General features: G+C 41.3%; 1 protein-coding gene across 4 annotated transcripts in view; it reads left to right on the top strand.

The window, feature by feature from the left end:
• ccnyl1 (cyclin Y-like 1) overlaps positions 1–17,692 on the top strand; it is a 91,293-nt gene extending 73,601 nt beyond the window's left edge. For all 4 annotated transcript variants that reach the window (XM_059967315.1, XM_059967317.1, XM_059967319.1 and 1 more), the window contains 2 exons: positions 8,469–8,631; positions 15,217–17,692. In XM_059967315.1, the coding sequence (XP_059823298.1) occupies positions 8,469–8,631; positions 15,217–15,333 (280 nt within the window). In that variant the 3' untranslated portion in view covers positions 15,334–17,692. The remainder of the gene's footprint in view (positions 1–8,468; positions 8,632–15,216) is intronic.
• The last annotated feature ends 304 nt before the right edge of the window (positions 17,693–17,996 follow it).

Here is a 17,996-nt window from a genome sequence, read left to right as displayed (position 1 = left end):
AGAATCAGAATCAGGTTTATTATTACCACATATGTCGTGAAACTTGCTATTTTGCGGTAGCAGTACAAGGCAATACACAGTGAAGATTTAAAAAATCTGAATTACAATGTATGTGTATACATACACAGTGATGTTAGAAAGTTTGCGAATCCTGTAGAATTTTCTCTATTTCTGCATAAATATGACCTAAAATGTGATCAGACCTTCCATTTTCGACACTTCCCTCCCCTTTCTATCTCTATCTCTGGAGAAAGCTTATCTACCGATGTCAATGATAAACCCACAAACTCTCACAGATACCTGGACTATAAATCATCCCATCCTGTTACTTGTAAAAACGCCACCCCTCTTTTCTCAATTCCTCTGTCTCCGCTACATATGCTCTCGGGATGAGGCTTTTCATTCTAAAATCAAGGCGATGTCCTCCTTTTTCAAAGAAAGGGGCTGCCCTTCCTCCACCATCAACGCTGCCCTCAACCTCATTTCTTCCATTTCATCAAGTCTGCACTTACCCTAACCTCCCTACCCTACCAGGGATAGGGTTCCCCTTGTCCTCACCTACCACCCCACCAGCCTCTGTGTCCAGCACATAATTCTCCATAACTTCTGCCACCTCCAACGGAATCCAAGCACATCTTTCCCTCCCCTCCACTTTCTGCTTTCCGCAGAAATTGCTCCCTACTTCCTTGTCCATTCATCCCTCCCCACTGATCTCCCTCCTGGCACTTATCCTTGCAGGTGGAACAAATGCTACAACTGCCCCTACACCTCCTCCCTCACGACCATCCAGGGCCCTAAACATTCCTTCCAGTTGAGGCAACACCACCTGTGAGCCTGTTGGGATCATTAGCTGTGTTCAATGCTCCTGGTGTCTCCTGTACATCAGAGAGATCCGACGTAGATTGAGAGATCTCTTTGCCAAGCTCCGTCCACCAGAAAAAGTGGGATCTCCCAGTGACCACCCATTTTAATTCCACTTCCGATTCCCATTCCAATATACCCATCCATTGTGATGAGGCCACACTTAAGTTGGAGGAACAACACCTTATTCTGTTCGGGCAGCCTCCAACTTGATGGCATGAACATTGATTTCTCAAACTTCTGGTAATGCCCCCCACTGCCCCTCCTTCACCATTTCTCATCCCCTTTTCTCTCTTTCACCTTTTCTCCTTGCCCACCCATTACCCCCCTCTGGTGTTCCTCCCCCATTTTCTTTCTTCCATGGCCTCCTGTCTCTTTCACCAGCTTTTTACTTTATCCTTCTCCCTCCAGGTTTCACCTTGTGTTTCTCTCTCCCCTCCCCCACCTTTTAAATCCACTCCTCAACTTTTTTTCTCCAGTCCTTCCGAAGATGTTGCCTCGCCTGCTGAGTTCCTCCAGCATTTTGTGTGTGTTGCTTGGATTTCCAGCATCTGTAGATTTTCTGTTGTTTGTGATTGTATCAAGGCATTTTACAAGAGAATATCAGGGTAACAGTCTGTCACCTGAAACTTAATAGAATGTGGATAATGCAACAAGACAGTGATCCAAAAAAAAGAGTAAATCAACAACAGAATGGCTTAAAAAGAAAATTTTTGTTTTGGAATGGCCGATTCAAAGTCCTGACCATAATCCTATAGAAATGTTGTGAAAGGACCTGAAGCAAGCGGTTCATGCAAGGAAGCCCACCAGCATCCAAAAGTTGAACCAGTTTTGTAAGGAGGAATGGCCTTAAAATTCTCCCAAGCCAGTGTGAAGGACTGAGCAACAGTTACTGGAAACGTTTGGTCGAAGTTATTGCTATACAAGGGGGTTACACCAGTTACTGAAAGCAAAGGTTCACATACTTTTTCGAACAAACCAGATCATTTTTCTCAATAATGTTTTGTTATTTATTTAATTGGGTTCTCTTTATGTAGTTTTAGGACTCACATGAAGGTTTGATCACATTTTGTGTATAGTTCAGTTAAAATAAATAGTGCAAAAACAGAAACTAAAAAAGTGGTAGTGAGGTAGTGTTCATTGATTCAATGGCCATTTAGAAATCTGATGGCAAAAGGGAAGAAGCTGTTTCTGAATCACTGAGTGGGTGCCTTCAGGCTTCTGTACCTCCTTCCTAATGGTAACATTGAGAAGAGGGCATGTCCTGGGTGATAGGGGTCCTTAATGATAGACTGCTACTTTCCTGAGGCACTGCTCCTTGAAGATGTTTTTGATACTGTGGAGGTTAGTACCCATGAGGGAGCTGACTAATTTTACAAGTTTCTGCAACCTCCATCTCAGACCGATGGCTTGAGATGTACCTGTTTTAATGCAAGGAGTATTATGAATAACGTGCATGAGCTTAGAGTGTGGATCAGTACTTGGAGTTATGATGTTGTGGCCATTTCAAAGACTTGGATGGCTCAGGGGCAAGAATGGTTATTTCGAGTGCCGGGCTTTAGATGTTTCAGAAAGGACAAGGAAGGAGGCAGAAGAGGTGGGGGCGTGGCACTGTTGATCAGAGATAGTGTCACAGCTGCAGAAAAGGATGAAGACATGGAGACAATGTCTACATGGTCTCTGTGGGCGGAAGTTAGGAACAGGAAGGATTCAGTAACTCTACTGGGTGTTTTTCATAGACCACCCAATAGTAACAGCAGCAGATAGGGAGACAGATTCTGGAAAGGTGTAATAATAACAGGCTTTGTCGGGGTGGGAGATTTTAATTTCCCAAATATCGATTGGCATTTCCCTAGATGGGGTGGAGGTTGTTAGCTGTGTTCAGGAAAGTTTCTTGACACAACATGTTGATAAGCCTGTAAGAGGAGAGGCTGTACTTGATCTGGTCAGGTGTCAGATGTTTCAGTAGGAGAGCATTTTGGAGATAGTGATCACAATTCTATCTCCTTTACATTGGAGAAGGATAGGAACAGACAAGTTAGGAAAGTGTTTAATTGGAGTAAGGGGAAATATGAGGCTATCAGACAGGAACTTGGAAGCATAAATTGGGAACAGAAGTTCAGGGGATATTTGCGTGTTCTGCACAAGTACATTCCAGTGAGCTGGAAAGGATGGTAAGGTACAAGAACCGTGATATACAAAGGCTTTTGTAAATTAGTCAAGAAGAAAAGAAGAGCTTACGAAAGGTTCAAAAAACTAGGTAATGATAGAGATCTAGAAGATTATAAGGCTAGCAGGAAGGAGCTGAAGAAAGAAGTTAGGAGAGCCAGAATGGGCCAAGAGAAAGTCTTGGCGGACAGGATTAAGGAAAACCCCAAGGCATTCTACAAGTATGTGAAGAGAAACAGGATAAGATGTGAGAAAATAGGATCAATCAAGTGTGACAGTGGACAGGTGTGTATGGAACCGAAGAAGATAGCAGAGGTATTTAATGAGTACTTTGCTTCAGTATTCACTATGGAAAAGGATCTTCGCAATTGTAGGGATGACTTACAGTGGACTGAAAAGCTTGAGCATTTAGATATTAAGAAAGAGGATGCGCTGGAGTTTTGGAAAGCATCAAGTTGGATAAGTCACCGGAACCAGATGAGATGTACCCCCAGGCTACTATGGGAGGCAAGGGAGGGGATTGCTGAGCCTCTGGCGATGATCTTTGCATCATCAATGGGGACAGGAGAGGTTCCAGTGGTTTGGAGGGTTGCAGATGTTGTTCCATTATTCAAGAAAAGGAGTAGATATAGCCCAGCCAATTATAGACCAGTGAGTCTTACTTCAGTGGTTGGTAAGTTGATGGAGAATATCCTGAGAGGATATTTGGAGAGACATTATGTGATTAGGAATAGTCAGCATGGCTTTGTCAAAGGCAGGTCGTGCCTGACGAGCCTGATTGAATTTTTTGGGGATGTGACTAAACACATTGATGAAGGTAGAGCAGTAGATGTGGTGTATATGGATTTCAGCAAGGCATATGACAACATACCCCATGCCAGGTTTATTGAGAAAGTAAGGAGGCATGGGATCCAAGGGAACATTGCTTCGTGGATCCAGAACTGACTTGCCTGCAGAAGGCAGAGTGGTTATAGATGGGTCATATTCTGCATGGAGGTCGGTCACCAGTGGTGTGCCTCAGAAATCTGTTCTGAGACCCCTACTCTTCATGATTTTTATAAATTACCTGGATAAAGAAGTAGAGGGATGGATTAGTAAATTTGCTGATAACACAAAGGTTGGGGGTGTTGCGGATAGAATGGAGGGCTGCCAGAGGTTACAGTGGGACATTGATAGGATGCAAAACTGGGCTGAGAAGTGGCAGATGGAGTTCAACCCAGATAAGTGTGAAGTGGTTTATTTTGGTAGGTCAAATATGATGACAGAACGTAGTATTAATGGTAAGACTCTTGGCAGTGTGGAGGATCAAGGGATCTTGGGGTCCGAGTCCATAGGACACTCAAGGCTGCTGCACAGATTGACTCTGGTTAAGAAGGTATACAGTGCATTGGCCTTCATCAGTCATGGGATTGAGTTTAAGAGCCAAGAGGTAATGTTGCAGCTCTGTAGGACCAAGGTTAGACCCCACTTGGAGTACTGTGCTTAGTTCTGGTTGCCTCACTACAGGCAGTCCCCGGGTTATGTATGAGTTCCGTTCCTCAGTCCGTCTATAAGTCGGATTTGTAGGTAAGTACATCCGGTATTATTTAGCATCAGTTAGTCAAACATTTGTCTTAGTATATAGTATATATTTTACCTTTCTATGCATATAAAACACTTAAGAAACATGTGTGCTCCAATAATTAAACCACTGCGTTGCTTAGTAATATTTATAGCTTTCATCAGGGCAGGGCCTTTCACATACTCCATTATTCTCACTTTACCCGTTATCCTTTAAAATTGTTCCGATCATTGAATGACTGATGGTGTTTCACCTCTTTCCAAATGCTTTATTTCCACTTTATTTTCAATCGTGATTGCTTCTGTCAATGGAACAGAAACACTGCAGGCAGCGGGTCCTGATCTGCATTGGCTCCCGAGGTCCGCTGGGTCCTAAGGACCACAGCACTGAATCCCCCAGGTGCTAAATTGCACCACACTGAGACAGGTTAAATGGGACAAGTGGGGACTGTGCTGGATTTGGATATTTGATCCTCCACAATATTCCACGTGGGAATTTAAACTGGAGGTGGCTGTGGTTTTTTTACGAGGTCGAGTTGCGACCGCGGATAATACAAGAGTCACTGGATCGACATCAACCCAGCACGGGAGAGATCTGTCACTAAATCGAACTCAGGAACCTCCATTCTCTAGCCCGGTGCTGATATGACTGCGCCAACAGCTGACTGGAACGGGGGGGGTGGGGGGGTTCCAGGGTGAATCTTACTAAGAAAAATACAAAGTTAAACACTTAACATGGTGTCAACGGCAACGACTTAAAATGGTGGACGGCGTTCTCCTTCCTCGGTTCGTAAGTACGAGTTGTCCGTAAGTCAGACATTCGTAACTCGGGGACTGCTTGTATAGGAAGGATGTGGAAACCATAGAAAGGGTGCAAAGAAGATTTATAAGGATGTTACCTGGATTGGGGAGCATGCCTTATGAGAATAGGTTGAGTGAACTTGGCCTTTTTTCCTTGGAGCAACGGACAATGAGAAGTGACCTGATAGAGATGTATAAGATGATGAGAGGCATTGGTTGTGTGGATGGTCAGAGGCTTTTTCCCAGGGCTGAAATGGCTATCACGAGAAGGCACTATTTTAAGGTGCTTGAAAGTAGGTACAGAGGAGATGTCAAGGGTAAGTTTTTTATGCAGAGATTGGTGAGTGCATGGAATGGGATGGTGGCGGAGGCGGACACGATTGTGTCTTTTTAGAGACTTCTGGACAGGTACATGGAGCTACGGGTAACCCTAGGAAATTGCTAAGGTAGGGACATGTTCAGCACAGCTTTGTGGGCCAAAGGGCCTGTATTGTGCTGTAGGTTTTCTATGATTCAAGAACCTGAATCACTATCCCTGCATCTGCTATTCCTCCATGCATTCATTTGGCCTATTTTTCTATTGCTGTACTCAGTAGCACATGGCACCAGGAGTAATCTAGAGATCACTACCCTCAAGATCCATCATTTTAATTTGTTACCTACCACCCTCTTTCTGCAAGACCTCATCCCCTGTTCTACTAATATTGTTTGTGTTATCGTGTCCTCTGCTTGTTCACCCTTGTCTTCAAGAATTTTCTGTGACTGCTCAGAGATATCCTTAACCCTTGGCATCTGCGAGGCAACACACCATCCTATTGTCTCTTCTGTGTTGCAGAATCTCCTGTCTACACCCTCACTATGGAATCTCTGATCACCATCACCCTGACTGCACCCTTTCCCTCTGAGCCTCATTGCTGGTGATGACACCAAAAACCTACTACAGCTGCTGGCTCTGTGTTGTAACTCCATTTACTTCTCATGGTGGTCACCTACCTATTTGAAGCCTGTTCCTTGGGTGTGACCACTTCAGTAAAAGTCTCATCTACTTCCCAGATGACTCTAAATACCTCCAGATCCAACTCTAATTTCTAGGTCTGTCAGGAGCTGCATTGGTTGCACTTCTCACTGCCGTAGTCATCCGGGAGACTGTGAGGTTCCATCACTACCCACGTCAGAAGGAGTATTCCATCTTTTGATTACCATCCTGCCTTCTCTGAAACCTTTTAAAAAAAATGCAGCTCGCATTCCCCACACCCGGACCATTTCACTTCTTCACATTGAGCCATCGCCTTAGCTTCCCGTTCTTAAACTGGCAAATAACAAAAATAGCTACTCCACTTGACTGTAACATATTTTTGTTGGCTGCTGTTAATAAACTGTTCAATTATTAACCAACAATTTCCTCTTTCAGAGATTTGTTATAAGAAACTAATCAGCAACTCCTGAGATCTGTCTCTTTCAAACTCTTGTGTCTCTCGCTCCAAGTCTTGGCTCCTGTTAAATGAAACTCAGTTGGAGATAAAAGAGGTGGTTAGTTGAAATACTAATTACTTCTGTAGCAACACCTGGTCAGAATCAGATGTATTAAGGCCCTCCTTGGGCGGGGACAACCATGGATGTTGCATCCCAGCTGTCTTTGTGATATGTAAGACAGGGCAGTACGATATGGAAACAATCTGTGGCCCATGTAACAGGCTCCCCTTCTCCAAGCCGTTGAGAAAGTCCAAAGGAAAAACAGAGACATGATACAGTTTGGCCCCAGTGGCGTCACAGGATTTCTCAGTCAGCATTGAACTCAACATAGGACTGCCTTAAGGACTCCAGATCCAGATTTTTCCTCGGGATTTACTCCTGAAGTCTTCTCCATGAGTGTAGCCATAAGGCACAGAGGTTTAAATTCAGAGCTTTTCTTCTCCTAGTTGAGCTGCCAACCACAGATGATGACAAGCCCCATCTGCCTGAAGTAGCTGGTTTTGAAGGCACCAGTAACACGCTTTTGTCCTTTCTCCTGTCAGTAGAAACAGTTCCCCTGGCTTGGTAACTAAACTAGATGTGAAGGCCAAGAGCTGGACTTGATTGTCTGAGGCTATTTGAGGCGCACGTCATTGGGAGTATTTAATTGGCAGTGGCAGTTTATCCCCACTACCTTAAGGAACTGTCGTATTTATTAATGTTAAAATGATATGAAGTTTGTTGTTTCACAGCAGCAATACAGTGCAAAAACAATTACTATAAATATTCAATGTGGGTCTTCTGGCATTTGTGAGTTAGATTCTTTGGAGTGTGAAAGCATTTAGTTAATTAAAATTACAGACTATCAAGAGCCCTAAACTTTTCCCTGATGGTAGCATCAAGAAGAAGGCATGTTCAGAAAGGTGAAGGTGGAAAGGGTTAATACCTTGGTGGAGCTGAATGGGTATGTAACCTTCTACAGGTTCTTGCGATTTTGCTACTTCTTTTTCTGTCCTATTTCTTGGTTGCAGCAGGGAATTCTGCCACAATACCATGTCAACTGACTTTGAGTGCCAGTACTATTTGGCTCTTTTCAACTGGAAGCTTGTGTGTTCGCAGCTACTTGAGTAGTGTTGATATGGATTTGTATAGTAGATGCTTTGGGGTGTGAAAGCATTTAGTTAAATTTACAGACTATATTGAGAGCTCTAAACGTAGATGAGTCAAATGATAACATGGAAGGGGCTGACTTCTGGCGTTTTGCTATATTTGCACATCCCAGGACTCTTATTTGTTGAAGTTAATTAAGTTTTTGATTATCTGTTTGTCAAGCATACTGTTCCTTGATTTACAGATATCAACTTAAAAAATGTTTGCTTTGATGCCGTCCACTCTTTGGGGTACATGATTTAAGAATCTACTTTGATTTAACAAATAGCGGTGGATGCTCTGCCCAGAGGAATATACTGGAAGGGAAACTCCCAGAATATATTTTACCCAGCCTTTTCTGCTCATGAAATTTTGCTTAATGAAGTATTTTCCAGAAGTGCATATTATTGGTAAATTAAGGATTGGTTACTTTGTTTATTCAAACCTTTTTCATTTTGTGTTTTTTTTCCCAACAGGAATGAGATGGAAAGGCAGTTCCTAGAGTTGCTACAGTTTAATATTAATGTTCCTGCTAGTGTTTATGCCAAATATTACTTTGATCTGCGCTCCCTGGCAGATGACAACAATATGAACTTCCCCTTGGAACCACTCAGCAAAGAGCGAGCACAAAAACTGGAGGTAATGACTGTCAGAAAGATCAAGCAACACACTGCATTCACAGAACAGGTTTTTTTTTAACCACAGGTCAGCCCAATATGTTTTATTCATCCACAAGATCCCACCATCTGCATTGTGATCCATGATATGAAAAATCTGAAAGGAAACAGTTTTTGGATGGGAGATAATTATTGCAATAATACACTTGTTCTTTCAAAAGTAACCTGGAATTGTTTACTGGGATGGGACATGGGACCTCAATTTAAAGTTTTGTCTGAAGGCCATTTCCCTCTTAAATTGCAGAATGGTGTCAATCCAGTTTGTGCTCAAATTCCTGATAATTAACGAGAGTACTTTAGGCATGCCAATGTTATTCTCTAGTGCCAACAGACTTGTTTAATTGGGAACTGTCAGTTACATCAATGAGCAAATAACAAGGAAATATGGATAAACCTGAGCCTGTTCATAATGTTAGTCTACTGTTTCACACCTCATCTTGTGGACTAATGGTCATTTGGCACGTTCTCCAGTCATTACTAATTCGGGACTCGGCCCGAAATGTCGACTGTACTTCTTCCTGTAGATGCTGCCTGACCTGCTGCATTCCACCAGCGTTTTGTGTGTGTTACTAATTAAGTGATTTTCAAAATTTATCAAATGCATTCATTCCTCTTAAAATAATACATTGTTGGTGACACAATCTCTTGAAAATAAACTTTCCTAATTAATGCAAATACTACTTTAGAGAATTATAATGTTTAATCTCTTTAGAAAGAGAATTGTGCATGCATAATTATATTGACTTGTTTGCCAACTGCTTTAAAAGAATATATGTCAGTCCTACAACATAGTCATTTTATTGTGCATGCATTTTGAACCGTGGTCATTATTAGAAACCAATGATTCTGTAGCATTCAGTTCCATTAACAACTCTCTTAGCCAATGAGCCAAACAATACCTGGATGGAGAGAGACCTGGAAAAAATTCAGGCATGTTGTGAACAAATCAGTGGCAGCTAAATTTCCCTTTGTGTGTCCAGACCATAATCATTTCAAGTAAGTGAATCTAACCACTTAGTTTTGGCATTCAAAAGTATTCAAACTCCTCTTCCCCCTTCACAATCAGCACTCTGCTCACTATTAATCAGAAATTTTACTTAAAAATTGCTCTGGTTAAGCAACATAAATACCACTGCTACAGCGTTAATCATAAACTGAGTGTCTTGTGGCAAGAGACTCACCCCACCATTTCAAATTCCCCAAAGTCCTATCACGTAGAAGGCAAGAGTCAGGAATGCATTGGAACCCTCTCCAAGTTCCAAGAATGCTCAAGGAACTCGGCATCATCCAGGTGAAAGCAGCTCACTTGATTGTAACTTCACCCATCACCCTAAACATTCAGTTCCTCCTCCGTGGGCACATTATAGCTATAGGTGCATAGCTGCCTACAAAAGGGCTGGAGAAGGGGGAGGAGCACCAGAGGAGATGATGGGCGGGTAAGGAGATACAGTGAGAGAGGGGAATGATGAAGGAGAGGGTGGGAGCAATTACTGCAAGTTCGAGAAATCAATGTTTGTGCCATCAGATTGGAGGCTACCAATTCTGAATATAAGGTGTTGCTCCTCCAACTTGAGTGTGGCCCCATCATAGCAGATGAGGAGGCAATGTATTGACGTGTTGGAATGGGAAGTAAAATTGAAATGGGTGGTCACCAGGATTACCCGGCTTTTTCTGGTGGACTGAGTGTTGGCGCTCAGTGAAGGCAGTCTCCCAGTCTACATTAGCTCTCACCAATATTCAGGAGGCCACACCAGGAGCACTGGATACAGTAGATGATCCCAGCAGATTCACAGGTGAAGTGTTGTTAGAGGCCATGAATGGTAGTGAGGGAGGAGGTGTAGGAGCAGGTGTGGCTCTAGTTCCACTTGCAAGGATAAGTGTCAGAAGGAAGATCAATGGGGTTGGACAAATGGACAAGGGTATCATGTAGGGAGTGATTCCTGTGGAAAGTGGCGGTGGGGGGGGGGGGGAGGAAAAAAGTGCTTAGAGATGGCAGGTTATGGAGAATTATGTGCTGGATGCAGAGGCTAGTAGAGTGGTAGGTGAGTATAAGAGGCACCCTATCCCTGGTTGGGTGGCAGAAGGATTGGGTGAGGGCAGACGTGCACGAAATGGAAGAGATGCAAGTAAGGGCAGTGTTGATGCTGGAGGAAGGAAAGCCCTTTTCTTTGAAGAAGGAGGACATTTCATTAGTTTTAGAATGAAAAGCCTCATCTTGAGAGCAGATGTGATGGAGATAGAGGAACTGAGAGAAAGGGATGACATTTTTACAACTGACAGTGTGGGAAGAGGTGCAAGACCATAAGACATGGAAGCAGAATTAGGCCATTCAGCCCATCAAGTCTGCTCGGCCATTCCATCATGGCTGATCCAGATCCCACTCAACTCTATACACCTGCCTTCCCGCCGTATCCTTTGATGCCCTGACTAATCAAATAACTATCAATTTTTGCTTTAAATATACTCAAGTTCTTGGTCTCCACAGCTGTCTGTGGCAGAGTATTCCACAGATTCACTACTCTCTTGCTAAAAAATTTCCTCTTTGCCTCTGTTTTAAAGGGTTACCCCTCAATTTTGAGGCTGTGCTCTCTAGTTCTGGACACCCCCACCATAGAAAACATCTTCTCCTCATTCATCTTATCTAGTCCTTTTAACATTTGATAGCTTTTAATGCGATCCCCCCCCCCCACCACCGAATTCTTCTAAATTCAAGTGAGTATGTGCCCAAAGCTGCTGAACACTTCTTGTATGTAACCCCTTCATTCCCAGAATCATCCTCATGAACTTCCTCTGGACCGGACCCTCTCCAATGATGACACATCCTTTCTGAGAAACGAGGCCCAAAACTATTGGCAGTACTCCAAGTGTGGCCTGACTAGTGTCTTATAAAGCCTCAGCATTATCTCCTTGTTTTCATATTCTAGTCCCCTTGATATGCATTTCTTTTCTTTACCATACACTCAACCTGTAAATAAACCTTCTGGGAGTCTTGCACAAAGACTCCTAGTTCCTTTTGCACCTCTGATGTTTTAATTTTCTCCCCATTTAGGTAATAGTCCACATCTTTGTTCCTTTTAGCAAAATGCATTGTTGTATATTTCCCCAGTCTGTATTCCATCTGCCAGTTTTTTGCCCATTCTTCCAATTTCTCTAATTCCTTCTTCAATCACATTGTTTCTTCAGTACTACTTACCCTTCCACCTATCTTTGTATCATCTGCAAACTTTGCCACAGAGCCATCAATTCCATTATCTAAATCATTGACAAACAATGTGAAAAGTAGCAGTCCAATCAATACTGGCCCCGAGGAACACCACTAGTCACTGGCAGCCAACCAGGAAAGGTCCCATTTATTCCCATTCACTGCCTTCTGCTTGTTAGCCATTCTTCAATCCATGCCATTATCTTTCCTGTAATGCCATAGGATTTTATCTTGTTAAGCAGCCTCGTGTGGCACCTTATCAAATGCCTTCTGAAAATCCATGTAAATGACATCCATTGCTGCTCCTTTGTCCACCATGCTTGTTATTTCCTTGAAGAACTCTCGGATTTCCCTTTACAGAAAATATGCTGACTTGGACTTATTTTTATCATTAGTCTCCATACCCTGAAACCTTATCCTTAATAATTGATTTCAACACTTTCCCAACCACTGAGGTTAGGCTAACTGGTCTATAATTTCCTTTCTTTTGCCATTCTTCCCTTCTTAAAGAATGGAGTGACATTTGCAGTTTTCCTGTCCTTGGAAACCGTGCCTGAATCAAGTGATTCTTGCAAGATCATAACCAATGCATATCTCATCAGCAACTTCTTTCAGAACTCTGGCATGTGGTCCATCTGGTCCAGATGACTTGTGCACCTTATGACCCTTGGTTTGCCTAGCGTTTTTCCTTTGTAATAGCAATGGCACTCACTACTGCTCCCTGACACTGACGGACCTCTGGGATACTGCTTGTGTCTTCTACAGTGATGACTGATGCAAAGTACTTATTAACTTCATATGCCATTTCTTTGCCTGCATTACTATCTCACCTGCATCATTTTCCAGTGGTCCAATTTCAACTCTCACCTTCCTTTTATTCTTTAAATAACTGGAAAAACTTTCAGTATCCTGCTTTGTATTGTTGTCCAGTTTACCCTCATATTTTATCTTTTCTCTTTTGTGTCCTTTTTAGTTGCCTTTTGTTGGATTTTAAAAACTTACCTATCATCCAACTTCCCACTCACTTTTGCTACCTTATATGCCCTTTCTTTAGCATATAAGTCCTTAACTTTCCTTGTCAGTCACAGTTACGTACGCCAGCCAATTGAGAACAACTTTTCCTGTGCCTTGTGAACTTATTTCCAGAAACTTCAGCCACCTCTGCTCTGTCTTCATCTCCACCAGTATCTCCCTCCAATCCACCTGGACAAATTCCTCTCTCATGCCTCTGTAAATCTCTTTATTCCATTGCAATACTGATGCATGTGACTTGTGCTTCTCCTTCTCAAATTGCAGTATGAATTCAATCATATTATGATCACCTTCTCCTAAGGGTTCCTTTACCTTAAGCTCCCTAATAAGATTTGGGTTATTACACAATACCCAATCTAAGATAGCCTTTCCCTGAGTACATTGCTCTAAAAAGCCATCTGGTAGGTATTCAACAAATTCCCTTCCTTGCGATTCGACACCAACCTGATTTTCCCAATCCCCTTGCATATTGGAATCCCCCATTATAATTGTACCATTACCCTTATTACATGCTTTTACCAGCCCCCTTTGCAATCTCACCACCACATCTTGGCTACCATTTGGAGGCCTATATAGGATTCTCATAATGTTTTTTTAACAATTGCAATTTCTTAACTCCACCCACAAAGATATAACATTCTCTGACCCTATGTCACCTTTTTCTAAAGATGTAATTCCATCTGTAACCAACAGAGCCACACTTCCACCTATGCCTTCCTGCCTGTCCTTTCAATACAAAGTATATCCTTTGATATTAAGCTCCCAACTATGACCTTGTTTCAGCCATGACTCTGGGATGCCCACATCATACCAACCAATCTCTAATTGCACCATGAGTTCATCCAACTTATTCCAAATACGAATGTACATTTAAATACAGCATAGTCCAGGCAGCTGTGAGAATCAGTGGGTTTATAGAAGATATCAATAGATGAGCGCGAGAGAGAGAGAGAGAGATCAGAAATGATGAGATGTCTGAGGGCACGGTAAAAGTTGGAGGCAAAGTTGATGAAGTCAGTGAGCTCTGCATGGGTGCAGGAAGCAGCATCAATGCATAGAACATTGATGTAATGTAGGAAAAGTTTGGGAGTGATGCTGGTGTAGGCTTGGAGCATAGGTTGTTCTGTGTTCACAAACCTATTAGCTTGATCACTAAGAAGGACAGGGGAGAAAGCACATTGGTATTGCCTTTCTCTTTATTATCCACCCAGGTTACACACTATCCTGACAGAAATACAGAGTACTGTTTCTGTTGTCGGTTTAAATCCTATATCTCCTTGACCAACATTCAGGTGGAAGTTCGCCCTTGTATTTTTGAGAGCAATGTAGGATGAACTGTAAATGCTGCCATTGCTGTCAGCAGTGACATCACAAACTAAAACTGATGAGGGAGTTAAATGGCGTGTAGGACTTGCAAGTCTCATTAATAGTATGCAACTAGAGAAATAATATTTAAGTCAATAAAATGTAATAAATACCTATGTGCCCAGAGACCTACCTCCACCCCCCACTTGAAAGCATTTAGCATAAATTTATCTAACAGAGGAGTCTTTTATTAAAGCATTTAATATCTTAAACATCCATTCTTACCTCTCATGGTGTAATGAAATTGGAGGTAGAATTCATTGGTATAATGTCAGGAAGTATTTCCTCACACACAGTTTTTATATCAATTCCTACCTCAACTACACTATGTTTGATTCTGTTTTCTTTTAGGTTATCATAGGAGGTTAATGTGGACATATGAGTGTTAGGATGCAGATCTTCTGTAATTCAATTTCAAAGCAAAATAGACTGTTCCTGATGAAACATGAGTCATCTAACATCATCACAAAAATTGTCTTTACTCACTTCTCTACTTTGAAGTTAGCTGATTTTTACTTAATAATTTTTTACTAGATTGTCCCCCTTCTGGGGATTTGCATGGTGTTATATTGCAGGGACTACCTTGGGTGGGAGATGCTGCATGCGGAGGGGAGATTTGGAAGAAAGTGGGGGCAGCCTCTACATTATTGGGGTGGGGGATGTGGTGTTCATAGAAAATGGCCTGTATCACAATTTTCTGTAACACAAAATCAAAGCATCTGCATGTATGCCAAGAAATACAAGTTTAAGAAAAATGAAAATATTGTTGATAAAAATTCAGTGAGTGTAATTTTATTATATTCTTTGGATGTTTTGGTAGTGATTTGTGATATCTGTAATGGTAAATTTCCATTACCCAAACTGCTGTAGCACAGGTCGTATGTAGTTTAAAATAACGACTGAAGTAAAATAGTGGAGTAATTATTTTATTTATTTTATTCTTTGCAGGCAATCTCCAGGTTGTGTGAGGACAAATACAAAGACATGAGCAAAGCTGCTATAAGGCGATCACTTAGCGCTGACAATTTGATAGGAATTAGTCGTTCTAATGCTATCCTCTCATAGGCCAGAGACTTTTCCATCAGCATATCATGTACCAGCAAAGACGGTGTCTTCCGATTGGGCAACTGAATCTGCCTGCAACTAAAACCAAGTTGCAACTCCTGGCCTTAAAGAGCACATTTAGGAGATTAAATGCTGGCTGTCTCACTACAAGGCCCTTCTGAGAGAAGAGAGGGGAAAAAATAGTGTTTTAACACTACACTGATGCAGTGATGTACAACCTGCAGTGTGGAGAATTTTATGCTTACTATGTAGGCCTGTAATTGAGGAGTACCTCAAGCTTTTATTTGTTCTAATTTTAAGAAATAACACCCAAAACAAATTGAAATCATGTGAAGTGAATTTTACAGGTAGGTTGGGACAACAATAGCCCTTGCAAGTGTAACCTTATTTGGAATGGGGTAAACTACTTATTCTGTATGAAGAAAGATTAACAAAGATTTCTTTTAAGCAAAAGATCTCTTTTAAACACAGGATTGACTATAAATAGGGTGTAGCTGCAGATGTGTACTTTAAAACTCAGAGATTTTCTTCCTTCTTGACCCTACCCTCCCCAACCTCCTGAATATAATTTTTCTCCAATTGTTTGATATTTATATTATTTCCAAGCATATTGGGGAAGTTTGCAAAATTTTGCATTTTCTTAGCACCTTTTACATGGTAAAGGTATTCTCAAGCAACATGATCCACTTTGGAGAAGTGACCAGAAGGTTCAAAAGAAAGTCTTAAAGGAGAGGTGGGGTGATTTAAGGGAGAGCATTCCCTCCCTTAAGAGTCCACAGTTGAAATGGCACATACTTCTAACTTGTCCAGCCTCCTGTTACTTGCCTCTTTTTTAATTACAATGCCATTGGTGTCCAAAAATAAAGCAGTGGGAAAACTACTGAAAATCTAAAATAAAAATGAAAGATGCAGAAACTACTCAGCTAGTTGGTCAGCATCTGTGGAAAAAGAATTATCACCCAATGACCTATTATTCTTTTATATGTTGTTTCAAACAGTTTTATCCCAAATGCTGGGCTTTTACTCTGTATCCTGCCTGAAGTAAAACTCTTGATACCCTGGGGTAGAGATCCCAAAGAAACAACTGGGAAGTGGCCAGAAGATGTAGCATTTTTACCTTTTTTTTCAAAATGATTTAAATATTTTTTTGTGAAACGTATCTGGGAAAGAAATGGTAAAATTAAAAGTCACTCATCATGCCCAAGGGTTTCAGCCCATGTACAACTCATTCAGCTACTCAAAGTAACAGATTAGCAGTTTAGTACCCTCACTCTGGTTTTGGAAACTACTTAGCATCATTTGCAATCCTGTTAAGACCATACATTATTCTCTGAAAAGATGCAGCTGAAAATATATGGTGTAAGAATTTACACCACAGAAACATTCAGCCTTTTTGATCTGTGCTGGTGTTAATACTCACACAAGAATCTCCCAGCTTGCTTACCTTAAGCATATCTGTGTTATTCTTTAGTATAGCAGACTTGTACAACAATTTCTCTCCATTGCAAGAGTGAGGAAGACCTTTGACCTTGTTTTGCAAAACTGGAAACATATCTGCACCAAACCATTACAGTACCTGATATTAAAGCTGTCCATCAACTTTTATTTCTGCTGAGCAACACCTTTATTATAATTCACTAATAAAACAATGTTTCATATAATTTAATAATCACTTTAATTCAGGGGTTTCCAATCTTTAATGCCATAGACTAATGCCATTTAGTCAGGGTTTGTGGACCCCAGGTTGGAAACCCCTGATCTGACTGGTGCAATCCCATCACTTGGAACAAAGAAACTACTAAATTCACTGTAACCTGTCTACATTTAACTCAACATATTCCTTTTTCAAAATGAAATCATTTAGTTTTCATTTGCACCATTGTCAACAAAATTTTGCAATTCACAGTATTTTTTACTCAAAGTTGAAAGCACATGGCATATTTTAGTGATTAAGACATGATACAGTGATTTTATTTTTAAAAAAGAAAGATGGTTTGAATATAAAGTCACTGATGTTCACATGTGAGCCATAGAAATGTGGGGTAAAATATAATCTCCAAAACTCGGGTAATAAGAAGAGTGTTCATTCACCATCAACTAGAGCTCCTTGTAATAAACCGTTAAAACATGACTTGTGCTTTTACTGTTGGGTTCCCATCGCCACACTATCATCTACTCTTGTTCCATCAATGCTTGGGAGTAAATACAAATAGATGCTTTCCCTTGAGCACAGAGCAGAAACTTCAATTGTCCTTCCTCCTTCAAACCCAGAGACCCAATTGAAGTTGAAGTTCTCTTTTTTTTTGTTGTTGTTGTCGTAAACAAGAAACCTCTATTAAAAATGTATACACTTCCACAAGACATTTTGATCTTTAGTGTTTTTTAAACTTGAGGAAGGAAAGTGAGAATTTACATACTTGATGAGGCTAATGTAAAAGGGTTAAACAAGCATGGGGGACAAAATAGGCATTTTTGATTTGAGATATCAATGAGATTTCATGCAAGGGTAATTTTTTCAAATAGCTCTGCAGTATATTTCAAGATGGGATGACATGGACTTGCTGGCATTGAGTATGACGTGTTTGTCCAGAGACGGTGAGCAATAATTCCCCAACTTTTGGTCTCCAAATCCAACTGAGTGTTCCATTTGTGAAGACATCAAA

This window comes from Hypanus sabinus, chromosome 4 (assembly GCF_030144855.1).
Source record: "Hypanus sabinus isolate sHypSab1 chromosome 4, sHypSab1.hap1, whole genome shotgun sequence".
Taxonomy (NCBI): domain Eukaryota; kingdom Metazoa; phylum Chordata; class Chondrichthyes; order Myliobatiformes; family Dasyatidae; genus Hypanus; species Hypanus sabinus.
Note: the sequence above shows the minus strand (reverse complement) of the source record. Positions and strands in the feature narration are given on the sequence as shown.